Source organism: Camelina sativa, chromosome 17 (genome assembly GCF_030686135.1).
Source record: "Camelina sativa cultivar CO46 ecotype springtype chromosome 17, ASM3068613v1".
Lineage (NCBI taxonomy): Eukaryota > Viridiplantae > Streptophyta > Magnoliopsida > Brassicales > Brassicaceae > Camelina > Camelina sativa.
In genome coordinates, this window is record NC_141896.1 from 31,962,809 (window position 1) to 31,977,869 (window position 15,061).

At 34.1% G+C, this 15,061-nt stretch overlaps 2 protein-coding genes, 1 long non-coding RNA gene and 1 pseudogene across 4 annotated transcripts; 2 read left to right on the plus strand and 2 right to left on the minus strand.

The window, feature by feature from the left end:
- Window positions 1-642: 642 nt before the first annotated feature.
- Window positions 643-1,627, minus strand: LOC104758027 (uncharacterized). Its single transcript, XM_010480831.3, has 2 exons — window positions 1,416-1,627; window positions 643-1,055 (listed from the first exon to the last, which is right to left on the minus strand). Exons 1-2 carry the CDS (start codon window positions 1,540-1,542, stop codon window positions 769-771), a joined length of 414 nt encoding a protein of 137 aa, XP_010479133.2. The 5' UTR covers window positions 1,543-1,627; the 3' UTR covers window positions 643-768.
- A 1,117-nt stretch (window positions 1,628-2,744) lies between these two features.
- LOC147924586 (uncharacterized) lies at window positions 2,745-3,553 on the plus strand. The gene is made up of 2 exons (XR_015587534.1): window positions 2,745-2,972; window positions 3,053-3,553. It is a non-coding gene; the product is annotated as an uncharacterized LOC147924586 (long non-coding RNA).
- An 865-nt stretch (window positions 3,554-4,418) lies between these two features.
- Window positions 4,419-8,396, plus strand: LOC104758028 (3beta-hydroxysteroid-dehydrogenase/decarboxylase-like). Of its 2 annotated transcripts, none has more exons than XM_087495443.1 (10): window positions 4,419-4,701; window positions 4,847-5,113; window positions 5,187-5,276; window positions 5,364-5,497; window positions 5,620-5,790; window positions 6,489-6,614; window positions 7,120-7,199; window positions 7,404-7,602; window positions 7,707-7,773; window positions 8,190-8,396. In XM_087495443.1, the coding sequence occupies exons 2-10, from the start codon at window positions 4,870-4,872 to the stop codon at window positions 8,225-8,227; spliced, it is 1,149 nt and encodes a 382-aa protein (XP_087351569.1). In that variant the 5' UTR covers window positions 4,419-4,701; window positions 4,847-4,869; the 3' UTR covers window positions 8,228-8,396. The 2 variants fall into 2 exon arrangements, with proteins under 2 accessions (XP_087351569.1, XP_087351568.1); XM_087495442.1 differs by having other exon boundaries at window positions 4,434-4,701; window positions 8,019-8,396.
- Window positions 8,397-11,585: 3,189 nt separating this feature from the next.
- LOC104759804 (uncharacterized protein At2g29880 pseudogene) lies at window positions 11,586-12,242 on the minus strand (annotated as a pseudogene).
- Window positions 12,243-15,061: the final 2,819 nt, after the last annotated feature.

The window sequence follows — 15,061 nt, forward strand, 5'->3', positions numbered from 1 at the left end:
TTCTTACAAAATAAAGGAGTTCAGTTGACACTTGACTTGAGACGTATTCGTACTCCATATCGTATATTTTCTCTTTGGGTACTCTCAAGTCTCAATCTCTATCTTTAAAACCAATGGATGACTTTCTTTCTCCCTACTTTAAGAAAATGCATGCAACTCTTTCTCCTTTTGAAGATTTGGAATAAACCAAAATCACAAATATTTTTCCGACAAATTGCATAATCAGATTTTGATGCAACAATTATGGAATTAAAATTTGGTGCAATGTGACAAAATCCAAATATAGTGCCGAAAAATTAAACCCCCTTTCTTTTTTGGGGTTACCTAATTTGGTAACAGCTATGAAAAACTACACTAAACTGATTTTTATTTAACTGCTGCCTGAAAATAGCCTTTAGTTTTTTTTTTGCATCACATATTCACATGTATCATTTCTTTTGATAAAGAGGAACAACTGAATTGTAGATTCTTCAAAGGTACGTTTCTTAAGCTCTTTGGAATATCACATACAAGCTAGTTCTAATTAAGCTTGTGCTTTGATTTGGTCTCCAAGATCTGAAGATCAAACCTATATGCTCGACTCACCCTTGTTACTTACAAATCAAAATTGGACATGCATATGTACATGGATACAATGTGTTATAACTTATAACAATATTCTGATATTCATATTGTTTTTATTTAATACAAAGTAATATTATACATATTCCAACTCACAAAGGTAAGATATATATATATATATATGTATTGATTTTGCATCCGATAAGTCTATCTCGATGAATATACTATAAGGCAACACACCTCGGTGACGGTGCACCTCCAGGGTGAGCCGTTGGACGATCTGCACTTTCTGGTCTTGGTGCAACTATAACATGAACCGTTCTTTACGTTGCACTTTATACATGGGGAAGACGATTCATTAGTAATTAGATAAGTAGTGACGGTCGTGTTATAACTTTTGCTGTGGCATTTATTCGATACGCTCCCTCCAGCTCGCGATTTAGAGCTTTTGTAGTCATTGCCTTCCAAATTCCTCCTCACCTTGATTATCTCATCTGCATCACGTACCATAATTCACACTTCAATTTATACAGTCACGCAGGTTATTTAGAAGATATATAACTAATTATATATATAGCTAAATCCAAATTTTCAAAAATAACGTACATATTTATTATATTCCCTAATGATAATTTTCTTTATTAATCTTGTAACAAAATGAATGAAATGTTTTCTGTTCATAAAAGAGGTAAAAAATATATATGATGGTCACAAAATAATAAACATAAAATAAGAAAACTATATGAAAACATGTAATTGGATCAAATAATTTTAAATTATCAACTATACTTTACTAGTAATTCGACATAAATATTAATATGTAAAAGATTTTTAAGGGAAAAAAAAAATCTTACTCAGTTTGCGGATTTTACGTTGAGCAGCAAGAGCTTCATCCATATGAAGCGAAAACAAGAGAAGAAGAAGAAATAGCATGGAAGAGATCAATGTCGAAGATGCCATCTTAATAAATGTGAATCGCATTTATGCATGTATATATAGAAGAGTGAAGTAGTGATAAGAGAGAGCTCAAACATATGGTAGAGACATGAGCCACACAAATAAAAAGGAGAGAGAGCTGAAACTATATGGACGACTTATAATGGTCTCCGCACACCATGTATCCGTACACTCGGTCAAGTGCGTAACAAAATAAAGGATTGACTCATTGACAGTTGACTTGAGAAAAGAATAGTCGGACGTTCCAAATGACATAGGATACGTTAATAATTATAAGATAGAGACAAAATACCAATAGACGAAGACCGATCGAACTCACAGCCATCTATAAAAAGGAGTGAACCTAATGAACGTTGAAAATTCTGTAGAAAAATCCCAACATTTTTGGCGTCTGCTCAAGCATGTCACTTGTCTTTTGGATTTTTAGTGGTCTCTGGTCCCATGTTTTCGTTAACTATGTCACGTGTGGGGTGACTATGCACTATTTATCATCCGTCGTCTTCATACTCTCCTCGAAAGAGATTCATTCTTTGTCGTCTGTGGAATAGATTTATTACTTATTAGCCTTTGCGAAACATGAGCTTCTATTATTAATTTATTTTTCAGCTGTGATTTTATAAAATATAAACATAACATAACAAACCCGATGGTTAACACACCGTAACATAAAAACTGCTAAAACATACACAACAACAACGACACAAACAGAAACACTAACATAGACATTCATCATCTTCAATACGAGCATGAAGCCAAGCAGGCTCCCCTAACGGCAAATAAGATTGGAAACGCCCAGCCATCTTACACTCTTAGCTATGTCACGAGCTATATAGTTAGCTTGAGGCAGCGATACCTTAAATTTACGCCATTTAAATTAAAACTTGGAAGAAGATTTGTTTATATAACCAAGGTATGTCCGATAATGGGGCCACTTGTCGGGATTGTTTAGAGCTTCAATAGCAGCAGGACAGTCTGACCATACCTGTATATTTGTTAGACGGAGATCACTTAAACATTGAAGCATCCACAAAATACAACGCAATGTTGCAGTGATCTTGTTAAAGGCCGGTAAAAAAGCATCACGTGCATGAAAAACTGCTGCACCATTATCATCTTTTTGCAATCCACGCTCCACCACACATTAAAGATGGATTAATCCAAACCACTCATAGGTGGGCCAGTGGTAGGATGGATTTCGGGTTGAGGATGAGATTCCCAATACTCCCGGGTTCGAATCCCCACGGGTGCAAACACTTCAAGTGGCCACCGCAGAAAAATTTAACATTAGGCTATGCGGCCTCCAGGAACCACTCTTGCCGCCTTCGGGACGCACGCCAAGCCTTCGGGCTAGTGGGTAGTCAGGGCCCACTGGGCTTTGGATATCTAGATTATCAAAAAAAAAAATGGATTAATCCGCGAAGAACTCCCATTGCATTTGATGATACCATTCACAGGTACTTCATTCTGTTTTGACCAGTTTGTTGCTTCTCCATGGAAAGTGACACCAATAATTTTAAATCTCCTGTTTTACCAGCAATCAAAGTAGCATTTCGAATTTTCCAAATACCCCATAAAATTCAAGGAATTGAAATTCTGTGAGCTTTGTTGGAATCTCATCTTTGATTAATCTTGCACAAGAGAATCAAATATGAAAAAGTGAAGTTAGAAGAAGAAGACCAGGAAGAGTAGATGAAGAATCATAAGGAGAAGAAGAAGAGAAGGTGTTCTGTCGTAGGAGAAAGAAGAAGAAAGAAGAAAAAGGGCCAATGAACTATGTTGTTGTATTCAGGCCCAACTACTTGAGTGAGTTTGTTTTATGAAGCTAAAAGACCAATTATGGCTTTGTAGGTTAAAAAGTAAAAGTAGTATAAATATGCTTTGTAATGAATTTGGACAAAATTAAGAAAGTATGAGAGTTTAAGCTAAGAGTGGCTAAACCTACAGAAACCTTCAAGCTTCATGTAAGTTATCATTTTCCATCAAAGTAAAAATGTAATTTATATTTTCACTTAGAGAAATCGAAAAACCTTGACAAGGAAGGGTATCTTAGCCAGCGCCCATACCCGCTGAGAAGCCGTACATTCAAAAGCACATGACACATATATTCAACTCCCACTCTACAAACCTGACATACAGGATTCAGACGACCATGAGAATATTGACTTCTGAAACAGCTAGTGCACTAGAAAGCGCTCTCCACATGAATAATTTGATCTTTGGGACAGTTTAAGCAAGTTTATAGGCTGTAAGCTGACTTGAGTATTCGGATAACCAAGGTTCTGATACGAGCCTGAGCCTTTGCCGCTGATCTTGGAGCCTTGATTGCAACTATAAGGAAAGATTAAAGCTAAACTTTCCCTTTAACCTAGTCTCTTTCTAGAGAATTAGGTTAATTGTTGGAGGCTAATTTTTATTGATCACAAGGAATCCTTTTATAGACCTTTCTTACAAGCTCCTAAACCGTCATTAAGAAAATTAAAAACTCCAAAACCATAGCTCTAATGTAAATCGGAAATTACTCTAATCCTTAAATCAAAACACAAAACCAAAGCACCTAGCACGTAATACGTATCATGTTCATATCATCATATGTGCCAGCATCAACCAGACTGTAGTTGAAACTCCATTCCCAAGCAACCTCATCACACATTGTTTCAACAATTCTCCATCAAGAATCCATTTATCCATCCAGACTGTAGCTGAAACTCCACTCCCAATAGACCTCATCAAACCTTGCTTCAACAAATCTCTTCCGTGTAATATGCTTCTTAATCTATAATTGTTTTGAAGTGTCCTCATCGGTGTATGTCTCAAACTATCGGATTTGGTAGGGCACTATGAAAGAGGCATCATCACTCGTCTCAAACTTAGTTTTGAGTAGGTCTATATTCCAAGAATTTGTCCTCGAATCGACAAGGTTTTTTTTACTTAAATTGAATGATTAGGCATAATCCGTTACTAAATGCTAAGGAAATAATTTAATAATAAATTATGCAATTATTCATGTATTTATTTAAAAAGGAAAAAAAGAAAAAAACTACCTCGATTTCATCAGCAATCTACCAAGCTTTATTTGTTTCTCCGAACGTTCTCTCCTCTCAGTCTACCGTCCAGCACCGCCGTTCTCGCCGTTGACTTCCACCTGCGAACTCGACGCCGTCGATTTCCACCTCGTCGTAAAATGTAACTCCTCCGATTTTGAGCTCGGCTCTGAGTTCCCATCTAACTATTGTTATCTGTTTTTGATTTGTATTATAGTTTCGGTTTTTGGCTGATCAATTTTTGAATACATTATGATCATTTTCTTCTACACTTTGGATTTGAATAGTTTCGGCGGAGAAGAAGACAACAATGGTGATGGAAGTTACGGAGACTGAGCGATGGTGCGTCGTTACCGGTGGTAGAGGATTCGCCGCAAGGCATCTTGTGGAAATGCTCATACGTTACGAGATGTTCCACGTCCGCATCGCCGATTTAGCTCCGGCTATACATCTCGAGCCTCACGAGGAGACTGGACTTCTCGGCGAAGCAATTAGATCCGGTCGAGTTCAGTACGTCTCCGCTGATCTCCGGAACAAATCTCAAGTTGTCAAAGGTTAATTTTGCTTCGAATTCGATTGAGTTTAGTGATTCATCGAATTTGGGTATCTGATGATGAAGTTGAACAGGTTTTGAGGGAGCAGAAGTGGTGTTTCATATGGCAGCTCCAGATTCATCGATTAAATTTCACCAGCTTCATTATTCAGTTAATGTTCAAGGTTTGAAGATACTTCAAATCTGTAAATCTTTCTCTGTTTAGAGCTGAAAAGTTTTGTTAGTGTTAATACCAACTTCTTTGTGGGTAGGGACTACAAATGTTATTGATGCTTGTATTGAGGTTGGAGTAAAGAGGCTGATCTACACAAGCTCTCCTAGTGTCGTGTTTGACGGGGTCCATGGTACTTTGAATGCCGATGAATCAATGCCGTACCCACCCAAGGTCTTTGTTTTTTATCTTGTTTAGAACTTGATATTTTTTACAGGATTATGATGCATCATTTGCTTGTGTTGCTGTTTTTTTAGATTCTGTTTACTGAGTGAGAAACTCTATTATGTTTTCAGCATAATGACTCATATTCAGCTACTAAAGCTGAAGGAGAAGCTTTGATCTTGAAAGCAAATGGAAGGAATGGACTACTCACTTGTTGCATACGTCCTAGCAGCATATTTGGTCCTGGTGATAAATTAATGGTTCCATCGCTTGTTACTGCTGCCAGAGCTGGGAAATCCAAGGTTGGATATATTTTCTTTGTTTATCTCTTGGCCTTCTAAATGCTATATTTGTGATCTATTGTGCTCTTGTCTCTCCTTTTTAAGTGATGGTTTCATCAGTCTTGATACTTCCATGTTAGATTTACGATATCACTACTCCACTGATAAGAACAGAGAGAGACTAGCACATCACTAGCTCAGCTCCCAACACACCATAAGAGAGAGACTAGCACATGACTAGCTCACCTCTCCAAACACAAGCACATCGCTTGACCAATCTTCACAATATTCAACATAATCTCTCTCGATACTCATCTCTCTTATTTATACTCTCAGACTGCAACTGCAACTCTCAGATTGTAACTGCAGACCTTCCAATTCCATTAGTGGCTTCTCTAGTTCTCTTCAAACTACTCACTCAAAGTCCACATCATTAGCCTTCTTTTTACAGTGAAACACTAGACCAAGTGACCAACCGTATCATTCCATCACAGTGTGTGTAATATATGACCATGCTACATATTGAAACATCTGATAGTTTGCAGATATGCGTTTATCTATTTAGCAAAATAGCGTGCTTCTTAAGAAAAATAAGGATCTTAATAAAATGATTAATTAGCTAAAGATGCATTGTCTTTGTCTCATGTCTTTTGCTTTGTCTAGCACATTCAATAATTTAGTTTACGTTTATGATTCGTTTTGGATTCTTTATTGTCTAGTTCATTATAGGTGATGGGGGTAACTTCTATGATTTCACTTATGTTGAAAATGTTGTGCACGCCCATGTCTGTGCTGAGCGAGCACTAGCGTCAGGAGGAGAAGTATGTGCAAAAGCTGCAGGCCAGGTATTTGGTTTCAATTGATACCATGTTGTAATATCATAGTGGTACTGTCCTATGTTTTGCTGCTGTTCTTATTTTATTGTGTATATATTACCTCTCTAAGTTTTAGTCTTGTCTGTTATAACGTTAACTGTAGTAAATGAAAGCATTGGGGCAACTGAATGAATAAGAAAGGCACAACCTTATGTCTGCTCCTTAGGGAATTAAGAGACTTAGAAAGTTGAATCACATTTCATGAAAACATATACTGTATACGAGTTTGGCTACAGTCTGGTTGTATTTGGAAATTTAAATTGTCCTCGTTGCTTTTCTTGGACTTAGTTTGGGTTATAAGGTGACATACTACATGTAGGTTGTGAATGTGTGCTAAGTTCGTAACAAAACTGCCCATTATCTAGAATTATGGCATTTTTCTTATAGAAGTTAATCTCCTCGTAGGCTACTTGAGCAATGTTTATGATGTATGGAAATCATCTCTGTAGTAATGCTACATGAAATGGCTGTGCAGGCATACTTCATTACCAACATGGAGCCAATTAAATTTTGGGAGTTTATGTCACAGCTTCTTGAAGGACTTGGCTATGAGAGGTATATTTTCTATAACAAAAGTTACAATAAGGTTCTTCCACTTTTTGAGGGGTTCTATCTGTAGTCGTAATTAGATATCTCGTTTCCTTCCTTATCTTTTTTCCTAGCCAACGCAAGTAAAAAAAAAATTCTCCGAGTACACTTGATTTGTTTTTGTTCATGATGAACTAATTAGAAATTGGTAAATTGCTGTATGTTTTTCAGGCCAAGTATAAAGATACCTGCAATTATAATGATGCCAATAGCACATCTTGTGGAACTGGTATATAAATTACTGGGGCCATATGGGATGAAAGTACCAGTGCTAACACCTTCTAGAGTAAGGCTACTCTCTTGCAACAGAACTTTTGATTCTTCAAAAGCAAAGGATCGTTTAGGCTATGCTCCTGTTGTCCCACTTCAGGTTTATACAATCTTTTCCTTCATTTGAGACAGAGATCGATATATCTTCTGCTTCGCTATTGCTTACCCTTGCACTTTCATTGTTTTTTTTTTCTGTAATGCTAGGAAGGTATAAAGAGGACGGTAGATTCGTTCTCACACTTGGCAGCTCAAAATCAACCCAAAACAGAAGGTACATATAGCTATGTCTCTGGATTTTTTTGGGAATTTCTTTGTAATTAATTAACTAACTAAAACCTGAACCCTGAACTGACACTGAAACCGTACCTAAAAGATTAGATAGGTACTAAGATTCACGAAAATCTAAACCAAAATCTTGATACTAAAAATTAAACTACCCTACTCATAATAGAAATTCACTAGTAATCTTGGCTCACATTCTGAGAAAGTCTTATTGGTGGCATATGAACGTTGCAGTTACTGATACAATTCAATGGAAAAAGCAGACTCTCATTGCCATAGTCATTCTGATTACTCTCTATCATAACTTTGTTGCAACCGGGGGATCTTCTTCTGTCATAATAATTGTTCTTTCCAAGGTTTTGTTGGTATCATCAATGTTTTTGTTCATCCATGGCATGTTACCAGAGAAAATGAAATTGCTCGGGAGCAAGAAGAAAGACTAAAGAAGATTCAAAAATTTGAGCTTTGTGTAAGGTAACGGCTTTATGTTCCTCTCTACATTGATAGACATGACTCTCCTGTGTAGATGGATGTTGCTTGGTCTGAGTTGAACTCTGTAACAATCAAGTTCGATTACTCTGATACCAAAATTTAAGAATCGGTTTGGATCAATACTTGTGTTTGTCAGCTGAATTTAATCAACGTAATACTTTTGTATAGTTTTACACGATAACAAAGATTACGATTATAAAATCTGGTCATCGTCAAGCCAGTGAATATTTTTCCAGTTTTTTCTTCTCTTGATTGTAATCAAGTGATTGATCGTCTCCGACAATATTACTAAATTTTAGCTCTTTAGTTTGCTGATTTTCTAATTTTTGAGTTGAGTGACAGACTGACAGCCGTTGTAGGGCCATTGTTGTTGCTGTGATCTTTCGTTTCTTTAACATATCTTCTGCACTTCCATTCTTGCTCTTAGGTAAAAACTACAGTAGTGAAAAATCAGCATCTTCTGATTTTGGCCAACATAAATAAATGTTATGCGTCAAATTTTTATTTTGTTCCCGTCTTATTTTATTTGATTTTGAAACCCTTAGTCGTCCACACAAAAGGTGTGGGTTTAATTCCTGGGAAAACGACCAAATCAACTAGAATAATTTGCAGAACACGTTTTTGTATCCAAACGTTATGCCATGCATTTTTTAGCCGAATTATATTTCCGCTAGCCATTTTTTTTTTTTTTTGACATAAACATAAAACAGTGTATGTCAAACATTTAATTGGGTATGAAAGTCCATTTTGTAAATTGTTCAGGTTGATTGAGGCAGTTTTTCCATTCAATATCCGCTACTTGCTCTGAGAAATACAGTAAAACCTATATAATTTGATACTCAATTGATGAATTAGAAAAAGTTATAAAATAACAAATATTTCTGTCCCAATGTAAAATTAACACAATTTGATAAGAGATATATATGAATATATATATATATATATATATATATATATATATGATATTATATGATAATGGACCAGCAGCTTGAATCTAAGGAGCAGCACCTTGAAGTTGAGAAGAATAAAGTTAAGGAACAGCTTGAACCCGATGAGAATAGAGCGAAAGAAGAGGCAGCCTTGCAAATTTCTAATGGCCCAATGATGAGACCAAGCGACTTAGGTTCTGAGTGGAAGAGATTTTAAAGACTTTAAAATTAATTTAAAGTCTTAAAAACCAAAATTTTATCAATCATATTTTAGTTGCTTTAATATTTTTTAAAGCCTTAAAAGTCTAATTGTCCATTCTTTTAGTTTGTACTTACAAATTTTTAAAGCCACAAATGTGAGACTTTTTTGGCTGTTAAAAATTAAATAATAAAAAACTGTAGTTATTTGTTCTCTTCCTTATTTTTCATGATGATTGAAATAATAATAAAGCTCTCCACAAGTTTAAATATATATTTTACATATATTTTTTTATAAATTAATTATTCTTATTTTGTTCTCTTTCTTTTAAGATCCATTTCAATAATAATTATTTTTATTTTTATTATCATTATTAATATCATCATTTAAATATTTTTAATAATAAAAATAACAGTTACAGTTTGTTACCGTACAAATTTTAACAGTTAAAGTTTGTACAGTCAAAGCATCTACAGCCAAATTCTCTACAGCTAAAATTTTAAAATTAAAGTCTTTACAACCATAAGTAACAATCATTACCAATCAGAGCCTTTATCAAGCTATCACCATGCTTCTACAATAGATTGAGGGCAGCCTTAAACAAGATGTTTATCCAACTACATTGGTTGTGATCCGCTAATGTATGGTTTTCTTTTTCTTTAAAGGTTTTTTTGGTCAGAGCTTGATCAAAAATTTGTTGTATAAAACCATTTTTCTGCTTTAAAGCTGTAGTGTTTTAGTATATTCTATAACTATTTTTCATTTTGATAGTCCTATATGTCATTAAAAATACGACACTTTAGGTCAATAATCATAAATTTGAATTTATGTATACCTTGTACAAGAAATTCATTGATGAGGATATCAAAACCAAATCAACTGAATATAAAGAAGACACCATCAATATCCCCACTATGAATCAAGCACCAAGAACTAGATCATGCAAGAGGAAACTAAGAGAAGAAGTCAACAATTCTGTAGAGAATCTCATTGCTATCATAGAGCTTGAAGAACTCCAAGAAGACGAGATCGACAAGGAAATGCTAGAAATCACTCAAGAGAAACTCAATACTCCAATAACTGTGTTCCTACCAGTTTTCCAAGGAATCAAGGAAGCTTCTTTGTTTACCATTTCAAGTGCAGGAGAATCCACCGGTTTAAGAGAACTGCCTGGCCACAACAAAGCTTCAGACTGGCCGCTACTCGCTCAAACCCACCAGGATGATATTTGGCAAAACCGGCCAGTTTGACAAAATGCTCACAACCTGGCAGTTTCAATTTTCTTGTTTTGCAGGATTATGACTATTACAGTTTTTATGAGTCTTTCTTTTAAGAGTTGTTGTTTTTCAAGTTTAGTCCTTAATTTATTATATAATATTTGACCCTAGAAGGTTCCTAACTGTTGGACTAGTATATAAATTCCCTTATTAGCTATGTAACCCTTATGACGTTGAATGAAATAAAATGAATGTTTTCTTAGGTTTTCTTCTGAGATAGAAGCAACCACCCTCTCATTCTTCTTGTGCATGATTCTTTGAAGCTTGAGTGTTATGTGGCTTATCATAGATCTTTTTACAGATCTTTGTGACGTCTCTCGGTCCACCCACCGATCCATATCCCTCTCTATTAAATCTGTTGTTAGTGTCCTTTGGGCAGCAACAGTTTCACCATCTATCTACTTCACTTCATCAACCATTCACTAGAGTTTTTAGAGAGTGCAAAGTGCCTTAGGCTAGCTATAGATTATATATCTTACTCTAAAATAATAAAACAACTTAGAGCATCTCCATTGGAAAAAATAGAACATCTTAAAGTAAAATAAAAGAATAAAAAAATAAAAGATTTAAAGAGATGATTGTCTCCCAACAGACACTATATAACCTTTCATACACCATAACATTGGTCACTTTTTTCTACAATTACCAAAGAAAATCTTCAATTAAAAGTTAGTAGAAATTATTAAATTAAGGGGGTGGTATTGGAGGAGAGAATGTGAAAAAATTTATTAGAAAAGAATTAATGACATAATTCATAGATTTTCTTGTACTGTAAAAGATTTCCAAATCTTTCTTTGTGATTCTAAAGTCTATAATTTGTATCATTTTATTAGATTTGAGTAGAATTTTAATAGAATTGAAAATGGATAAATTCTTCTAGTTTTCATCTAACGTAGAAAAATAGTTACAAAATAAAATAAAAGAGTAGACTAGGTCCCAACAACAAATCATCTCTTGCTTGAAGATCATCATCTTCGACTTCAAAAGTTTCAACATTTGAATCACCACCAAGTCCAAACGTGTTGTTTCCCTTTGCTATAACAGTTTCAAAAATCAATTGCAAATCCTCAAAATCTTCGAAAGTGCTGGTTCTTAGGTTTTCATGCTTTGGATGCCCCTGAAAAAATATCATACATTAATTATTATTTATCAGTCGTAATTAAAACATATTTAAATTTGGGAAAGTTAACCAAAGGAGAGTTACCAACAAGTAGGCTGCCCACACATCATCTGGAGCTGTAAATTGTTTTCTGATGGGATCCCATCCAAAACCAGAACTGAAGCGTAAGAGTTCAGAATACAGTTTATATTCCCTCCTTAGAGACTTCATTCGATTTAAGTAATTAATGTAAGTCTTATTGCATTTAAGCTTTTTATTTAGCATTGGTAGTATCTTTTTCTCTACCGTAGTTTTACTTATTGAACCGTTTTTGTCACGCCACCCCTGTTTGATAGCTTCAACTAATATAGCCTGCAACTCTTGACTCTCTTCATATGTCCAAGCATGATATGGACCTTTCTTAGCTTTTGCTTTTGTGTGGGACTCTTCTCCTGCATCCATTCTAAAGAGAAAGAAACAAAAAAAAACATAAGGAAATGACTTAACATGGGAGTGTAAATAATTATATAAATCTGAAATAGAAAACTTACTAAGGATGACTGTGGTTTTCTTCAAATTGTTTTTGTGAGATGATATTTGTTTGTTTTGCTTTTGAGAAGTGAAAGGGTCTCCAATATTATATAGGAGAAGAATCATTGTAACAAATACTACTTTAAAGGGATTTTATGATATATGGTTGATAAGAGCAGATAGTAATTTAAAATTTGAAAACAAACATGCTAGAATATCCATAAAAAATATTTATCAGCTGATCCGATACATGAGAACACAAACTTCACACTAATCTTTCGAATATCCATAAAGAATATTTACTCAGTATCACTTTTACCAAATCACAGTCTGAATTAAAACAAATACTAATAATGTTGCTCATTTAATAATAATAGTCTCATTTCCAATATGTCAATGTTTAAAAGACGTATGCTCTGTTCCAATTAGTTTTGAGAACAAAGAGATCGAAGTAAAAGACGTTAAATCACATACGAATACATGACTCTATTTGCAAAGGTTTTGAAATCAATGCATCATGTAAGAGAGGAGACAACGACATCGACCGAAAGCAAAAAAGAAAAACACATGGTTGGAATCGAAATAACGCAGCAGCTTGAGAAACAGTACAAAAGAGAGAGAGAGCCTGTTTGGATTCATTTCACAAGCGACAACAAGTAGCGACCAAAAAATGCTTTATAATAAGTTTTTGGAAGGCAATATCTGGGGAGAGTACAACGCCGGTGTTAATATCGGAGACGCTGCGACTCACCAAAACAGTCGCCGAGAAAACCAGCAACACCTGTTATAGTTAAGTGTCGTCGATTGCCGGTGATGAATGACGTGACATTGAATTTTTTGATCGCTCACCTCAATCCTGCGACAAGAAAAAGAACCTTCAAACCAGCCGCGCGCCACTGCTGTAAGAATCGTACTGAAGAACTTGCATGCGTTTTCTGGCCATAATTGTTATTATTATTTTGTGCAAAGTATTATCCAAATCCTAGCTTAAAAGGTCAGACTTTTTTCTTCACAATTTGCACTAACAATTCTTTAACATTCTAGTTAAATCTAGTTACCATTAGAAAATACGTAACATCCAATAACACTAGAATTTAATAGAAATGAAAAGTTAATGACTTGAATAACACTAGATTCTGAAGTAATTTAAAAGACTATTTAAAAGTACTTAATCCAATAACATATGAATTTAAAAGACTTGATAAAATGTTTAATCTAATAACACTGGAATTCAAATGTCTAATCAATTCTTTCACATTCTCACCTCAAATAAACCCCCCCAAATTAATATTAAATCTCCTATTGATTAATAGTTTTGACACCCTTTAGGGGAGGATGATCTTAGGAACTTAAATTCCTCCTAGATTTTTTCCTTAGCAAATATAATCTATTAGAGCAAAATATTTATGTCAAAATTATACTATGCATTAACTAATTAAACTGCCATTTTCATGCTCCAAGGCATAGTATTTAAGCATCAAATCACCATGCGAATATATCAAAAACGTTTTTATAAACTCTAAACCATAAACTCCTACTCATATCAAGAAAGTTCACGCAAAAGACATGGCAGCATCGAAACAACAATCTTCATCATTTTTGTTTTCTGTCTCTCATGTTAGCTATATATATTTATATCTCTGATATTTTGTTTAGTCGATCTATTAAACTGAATAAAATATTAAATATGGTATATGTTTGCAATTAATAGGTACATTGTTGGTGAATAGGTTTGGAGTACTGGCCGATGATGATATACCATGCAAGACAACAGAAGAGTGTGTGTTGCGATGTGTAGAAAAACATGCAAAGTGTCTTAACGGAAAATGCCATTGTGCACATAAGCTATGCAAGACGGATAATGATTGTCCTGATACTCATCCCTGCCCTAAAGAATTTTATTATGGTTGCCTTTTTGGAGAATGTACTTGTATGGCTTATAAGAAAGCGTTACAACACCTAATTAATCCTAACGGTCTTTAGACTATTTAAGTGTTTAATTTACAACATGAAAAATTCTACCTTTTTATTAGTAAAATAAATTCAACCTTATTGGTTGAATTTTGTTTTGTTGATATATTCAGAAATAAATAAAAGTTCATCATAATATCAAATATTTTTAATATATCAAACTTTTAACTTCATTCAATTCTATTAGAATTGTTGTTAATATATTCATAAAAAGAAGTAAAAATCCTGTATTGTATCAGAAAAATATAAATTTGTTAATGCAATGATATAAAATCTTAACATTCGGCAAATTATGAATCTAAATTCTATTAAATTTTCTGTTGTTAAAATATTTTTAAAAATTGAAGTCCGTTTTATCCTATAAAAAAATATTTATACTTGTTAATGTTATTATATAAAGTTTTAATAATAAATTACGTAATCGCAAATATATATGCAGAAATTTATTTTCTAATGGAAAAATATGAACTAATATTTTTAGAAAATTTGGTAATATTATGAGTAATGGTGAATAGTTAGCAATTTTTTGGTGATTGACAATTTATGAAGAAATCAAAAATTGATATTGAAATCTGGGTACTAATTAAGATTAGACCGCCCTACTTATATTAATAGAACACTAGTAATCTTGGCTCATGATATGTGGTGTTTAATTTTGAAGTCTTTTGTCCTTCATTTAGTATTCGTTTTGAGTCATTTGTCACATTTTTTACGTCTTTTGTGTCTTTCCGTCCTTTGTGTATTTTTTGTCTTTTCTTGAGTTGTGATTAGTTATGGAG

Bases quoted from the DNA above. Each gene is read 5' to 3' on its own strand.
- LOC104758028 (XM_087495442.1), top strand. From the start codon at position 4,870: ATGGTGATGGAAGTTACGGAGACTGAGCGATGGTGCGTCGTTACCGGT. The intron at 5,498-5,619 runs GTCTTTGTTTTT...TTATGTTTTCAG, and splicing joins CAATGCCGTACCCACCCAAG to CATAATGACTCATATTCAGC. The intron at 5,791-6,488 runs GTTGGATATATT...TTTATTGTCTAG, and splicing joins CCAGAGCTGGGAAATCCAAG to TTCATTATAGGTGATGGGGG.
- LOC104758027 (XM_010480831.3), bottom strand. From the start codon at position 1,542: ATGCGATTCACATTTATTAAGATGGCATCTTCGACATTGATCTCTTCC. The intron at 1,056-1,415 runs GTAAGATTTTTT...TACGTGATGCAG, and splicing joins ACGTAAAATCCGCAAACTGA to ATGAGATAATCAAGGTGAGG.